Source organism: Scyliorhinus torazame, chromosome 6 (genome assembly GCF_047496885.1).
Source record: "Scyliorhinus torazame isolate Kashiwa2021f chromosome 6, sScyTor2.1, whole genome shotgun sequence".
Taxonomy (NCBI): domain Eukaryota; kingdom Metazoa; phylum Chordata; class Chondrichthyes; order Carcharhiniformes; family Scyliorhinidae; genus Scyliorhinus; species Scyliorhinus torazame.
Window position 1 is genome coordinate 25,698,819 of NC_092712.1, and position 6,000 is coordinate 25,704,818.

A 6,000-nucleotide genomic window follows, 5' to 3' on the forward strand; every position below is an offset into this window, starting at 1 on the left:
CTGGGGACTTATCTACCTTAATATTTTTTAAGATGCCCAACACCTCGTCTTTTTGGATCTCAATGTGACCCAGGCTATCTACACCCCCTTCTCCAGACTCAACATCTACCAATTCTTTCTCTTTGGCGAATACTGATGCAAAGTATTCATTTAGTACCTCGCCCATTTCCTCTGGAGAAAGTCCAAAGTGATTCTCCGTTTTGAAGGGGGCTTGCAGGGCCCCGGAGAGCACCACGCGGGGCCCCGGAGTGCACCACGCGGGGCCCCGGAGAGCACCACGCGGGGCCCCGGAGTGCACCACGCGGGGCCCCGGAGTGCACCACGCGGGGCCCCGGAGTGCACCACGCGGGGCCCCGGAGTGCACCACGCGGGGCCCCGGAGTGCACCACGCGGGGCCCCGGAGTGCACCACGCGGGGCCCCGGAGAGAGCACCACGCGGGGCCCCGGAGAGAGCACCACGCGGGGCCCCGGAGTGCACCACGCGGGGCCCCGGAGAGAGCACCACGCGGGGCCCCGGAGAGAGCACCACGCGGGGCCCCGGAGTGCACCACGCGGGGCCCCGGAGAGAGCACCACGCGGGGCCCCGGAGAGAGCACCACGCGGGGCCCCGGAGTGCACCACGCGGGGCCCCGGAGTGCACCACGCGGGGCCCCGGAGAGAGCACCACGCGGGGCCCCGGAGTGCACCACGCGGGGCCCCGGAGAGAGCACCACGCGGGGCCCCGGAGTGCACCACGCGGGGCCCCGGAGAGAGCACAACGCGGGGCCCCGGAGTGCACCACGCGGGGCCCCGGAGTGCACCACGCGGGGCCCCGGAGAGCACCACGCGGGGCCCCGGAGTGCACCACGCGGGGCCCCGGAGAGCACCACGCGGGGCCCCGGAGTGCACCACGCGGGGCCCCGGAGTGCACCACGCGGGGCCCCGGAGTGCACCACGCGGGGCCCCGGAGTGCACCACGTGGGGCCCCGGAGAGAGCACCACGCGGGGCCCCGGAGAGAGCACCACGCGGGGCCCCGGAGAGAGCACCACGCGGGGCCCCGGAGTGCACCACGCGGGGCCCCGGAGAGAGCACCACGCGGGGCCCCGGAGAGAGCACCACGCGGGGCCCCGGAGTGCACCACGCGGGGCCCCGGAGAGAGCACCACGCGGGGCCCCGGAGTGCACCACGCGGGGCCCCGGAGTGCACCACGCGGGGCCCCGGAGAGAGCACCACGCGGGGCCCCGGAGAGAGCACCACGCGGGGCCCCGGAGTGCACCACGCGGGGCCCCGGAGAGAGCACAACGCGGGGCCCCGGAGTGCACCACGCGGGGCCCCGGAGTGCACCACGCGGGGCCCCGGAGAGCACCACGCGGGGCCCCGGAGAGCACCACGCGGGGCCCCGGAGAGCACCACGCGGGGCCCCGGAGTGCACCACGCGGGGCCCCGGAGAGCTCCTGCGGGCTGGTCCCGACAATATAGCCCCCCCCCCCCCAGATTGCGCGTGGCTGCCGATCGGTGGCACCCGATTGTGAGCCTGGCCATCCCAGAGGCCCCACCAGGGGGGGTGCGTACACTCTTGTGCCCGCCGGGTGGAACCATGAGTGAACCACGCCGGCGGGAACTTGGCCAGTTGTCGGCGGAGGATCGCCGCGGGGGCCTCTTTCAATGGCCCCCAACCGGCGCTGCGTCAACCGCACACACGCGATGGGCAGCGATTCTTCGGTCCCTGGAGAATTGTGCGAATGCGTCGGACCCGACCGCGGATCTGACGCTCCATCCCCGCGCCGATTGCGGCTCGGAGAATCCCGGCCTATGTCTCTATCCCACCAGCTCTCTGTTCTAACTTTAATCCTCGGAGAGGCATAAATATCCTGGCCGCGAGATTTGCTAGTGTCACACGGGAGGGTTTAAACTAGTATGGCAGGGGGGTGGGCACGGGAGCAATAGGTCAGAAGGTGAGAGCGTTGAGGGAGAACTAGGGAATATGGACAGTGTGGCTCTGAGGCAGAGCAGACGGGGAGAAGTTGCTGAACACAGCGGGTCTGGTGGCCTGAAGTGCATATGTTTTAATGCAAGGAGCATTACGGGTAAGGCAGATGAACTTAGAGCTTGGATTACTACTTGGAACTATGATGTTGTTGCCATTACAGAGACCTGGTTGAGGGAAGGGCAGGATTGGCAGCTAAACGTTCCAGGTTTTAGATGTTTCAGGCGGGATAGAGGGGGATGTAAAAGGGGAGGCGGAGTTGCGCTACTTGTTCAGGAGAGTATCACCGCTATACAGCGAGAGGACACCTCAGAGGGCAGTGAGGCTATATGGGTAGAGATCAGGAATAAGAAGGGTGCAGTCACAATGTTGGGGGTATACTACAGGCCTCCCAACAGCCAGCGGGAGATAGAGGAGCAGATAGGTAGACAGATTTTGGAAAAGAGTAAAAACAACAGGGTTGTGGTGATGGGAGACTTCAACTTCCCCAATATTGACTGGGACTCACTTAGTGCCAGGGGCTTAGACGGGGCAGAGTTTGTAAGGAGCATCCAGGAGGGCTTCTTAAAACAATATGTAAACAGTCCAACTAGGGAAGAGGCGGTACTGGACCTGGTATTGGGGAATGAGCCCGGCCAGGTGGTAGATGTTTCAGTAGGGGAGCATTTCGGTAACAGTGACCACAATTCAGTAAGTTTTAAAGTACTGGTGGACAAGGATAAGAGTGGTCCGAGGATGAATGTGCTAAATTGGGGGAAGGCTAATTATAACAATATTAGGCGGGAACTGAAGAGCATAGATTGGGGGCGGATGTTTGAGGGCAAATCAACATCTGACATGTGGGAGGCTTTCAAGTGTCAGTTGATAGGAATACAGGACAGGCATGTTCCTGTGAGGAAGAAAGACAAATACGGCAATTTTCGGGAACCTTGGATGACGAATGATATTGTAGGCCTCGTCAAAAAGAAAAAGGAGGCATTTGTCAGGGCTAAAAGGCTGGGAACAGACGAAGCCTGTGTGGCATATAAGGAAAGTAGGAAGGAACTTAAGCAGGGAGTCAGGAGGGCTAGAAGGGGTCATGAAAAGTCATTGGCAAATAGGGTTAAGGAAAATCCCAAGGCTTTTTACACTTACATAAAAAGCAAGAGGGTAGCCAGGGAAAGGGTTGGCCCACTGAAGGATAGGCAAGGGAATCTATGTGTGGAGCCAGAGGAAATGGGCGAGGTACTAAATGAATACTTTGCATCAGTATTCACCAAAGAGAAGGAATTGGTAGATGTTGAGTCTGGAGAAGGGGGTGTAGATAGCCTGGGTCACATTGTGATCCAAAAAGACGAGGTGTTGGGTGTCTTAAAAAATATTAAGGTAGATAAGTCCCCAGGGCCGGATGGGATCTACCCCAGAATACTGAAGGAGGCTGGAGAGGAAATTGCTGAGGCCTTGACAGAAATCTTTGGATCCTCGCTGTCTTCAGGGGATGTCCCGGAGGACTGGAGAATAGCCAATGTTGTTCCTCTGTTTAAGAAGGGTGGCAGGGATAATCCCGGGAACTACAGGCCGGTGAGCCTTACTTCAGTGGTAGGGAAATTACTGGAGAGAATTCTTCGAGACAGGATCTACTCCCATTTGGAAGCAAATGGACGTATTAGTGAGAGGCAGCACGGTTTTGTGAAGGGGAGGTCGTGTCTCACTAACTTGATAGAGTTTTTCGAGGAGGTCACTAAGATGATTGATGCAGGTAGGGCAGTAGATGTTGTCTATATGGACTTCAGTAAGGCCTTTGACAAGGTCCCTCATGGTAGACTAGTACAAAAGGTGAAGTCACACGGGATCAGGGGTGAACTGGCAAGGTGGATACAGAACTGGCTAGGCCATAGAAGGCAGAGGGTAGCAATGGAGGGATGCTTTTCTAATTGGAGGGCTGTGACCAGTGGTGTTCCACAGGGATCAGTGCTGGGACCTTTGCTCTTTGTAGTATATATAAATGATTTGGAGGAAAATGTAACTGGTCTGATTAGTAAGTTTGCAGACGACACAAAGGTTGGTGGAATTGCGGATAGCGATGAGGACTGTCTGAGGATACAGCAGGATTTAGATTGTCTGGAGACTTGGGCGGAGAGATGGCAGATGGAGTTTAACCTGGACAAATGTGAGGTAATGCATTTTGGAAGGGCTAATGCAGGTAGGGAATATACAGTGAATGGTAGAACCCTCAAGAGTATTGAAAGTCAAAGAGATCTAGGAGTACAGGTCCACAGATCACTGAAAGGGGCTACACAGGTGGAGAAGGTAGTCAAGAAGGCATACGGCATGCTTGCCTTCATTGGCCGGGGCATTGAGTATAAGAATTGGCAAGTCATGTTGCAGCTGTATAGAACCTTAGTTAGGCCACACTTGGAGTATAGTGTTCAATTCTGGTCGCCACACTACCAGAAGGATGTGGAGGCTTTAGAGAGGGTGCAGAAGAGATTTACCAGAATGTTGCCTGGTATGGAGGGCATAAGCTATGAGGAGCGATTGAATAAACTCGGTTTGTTCTCACTGGAACGAAGGAGGTTGAGGGGCGACCTGATAGAGGTATACAAAATTATGAGGGGCATAGACAGAGTGGATAGTCAGAGGCTTTTCCCCAGGGTAGAGGGGTCAATTACTAGGGGGCATAGGTTTAAGGTGAGAGGGGCAAAGTTTAGAGTAGATGTACGAGGCAAGTTTTTTACGCAGAGGGTAGTGGGTGCCTGGAACTCACTACCGGAGGAGGTAGTGGAGGCAGGGACGATAGGGACATTTAAGGGGCATCTTGACAAATATATGAATAGGATGGGAATAGAAGGATACGGACCCAGGAAGTGTAGAAGATTGTAGTTTAGTCGGGCAGTATGGTCGGCACGGGCTTGGAGGGCCGAAGGGCCTGTTCCTGTGCTGTACATTTCTTTGTTCTTTGTTCTTTGTTCAGTGTTCCCTTTCCAGCTCCCTATACCTTTTTAAAAAAAATTAAGAGTATCCAATTCATTTTTTCCAATTAAGGCACACTGACAGTGACCCAGAGCCGGGATCGAACCTGGGACCTCGGCGCCGTGAGGCAACAGGGCTAACCCACTGCGCCACCGTGCTGCCCTTACTTCCTATACCTTTAAGATTGTCTAAAAGCCTCTGTGAAATAATAAGGCATCAGATAGTTGAAGTGACTGCTCGCAATGCTGCCTTTTGGCGGGGGTCTGGTGTCGTTGGCACACACACGAGCTGAGCCGGGCCTGCCTCAGTTGCAACCTGGATGATTTATTTCGCGGAATGAGCCAGCCCCGAGCTTGCTGTCATTGGAGGATTGAATCTCAGCGTGAGCCCCTCCACTCGGACTATTCATTGTTTTTACTTTTTCTTTGCAGGTTTCGGAACTGCCACAAGTTGTCCGAGATTTAGCCAATGGTTCCCTCACCTGGGCTGATATCGAGGCCAAGTACCCTTTGTTTGAAGGGCAGGAAACAAGCAAGAAAGAAATTTGAATGGGGTCTCCTAGGAACTCCCCCTCTCTGCCGTCCTCGATACAGCCCGGGAACAGTGAGCTCTGCTCGCACAGGCCTGATTGAAAGGACCTTCACGAACCAGTGACTGTTCTTCCCATGGAACGCCAGCCCGTCACTGCAGCATTATGGAAGAATTAAAAACGATTCTGTACAGTAAAACCTGATAATCAACTGGCTGCTTGTGTTTTTTCTGCTCCGCCAACCCTGAACTCTAGTTGCTTTTACAACGGATTACCAGCTCTGCAGGAACACTGTTCAGTTTAATGACTCTGGTAACAGGCACTTTCTGAGCAATTTACTAAATGATTGGAGAAAAGGTCACCAACCAACTGAACAAACTTCTCCCATTCAATTTAAACTCCACATTTACCACAACAATAACACTCCCTAATGGGCGCTCATATTTCAAAGTTCCCCTTTAAAACTGATACATATGCGTACAGAATGATGAATAATACATTTAATCAAGCAATTTAGATGGTTTATATACAGAATAATGGATACTCGGGAGT

At 55.2% G+C, this 6,000-nt stretch overlaps 1 protein-coding gene across 1 annotated transcript in view; it reads left to right on the forward strand.

The window, feature by feature from the left end:
- Positions 1–5,659, forward strand: part of gars1 (glycyl-tRNA synthetase 1) — a 168,343-nt gene extending 162,684 nt beyond the window's left edge. The window contains exon 17 of the mRNA XM_072508051.1: positions 5,351–5,659. Within this exon, the coding sequence (XP_072364152.1) occupies positions 5,351–5,467 (117 nt within the window). The 3' untranslated portion in view covers positions 5,468–5,659. The remainder of the gene's footprint in view (positions 1–5,350) is intronic.
- Positions 5,660–6,000: the final 341 nt, after the last annotated feature.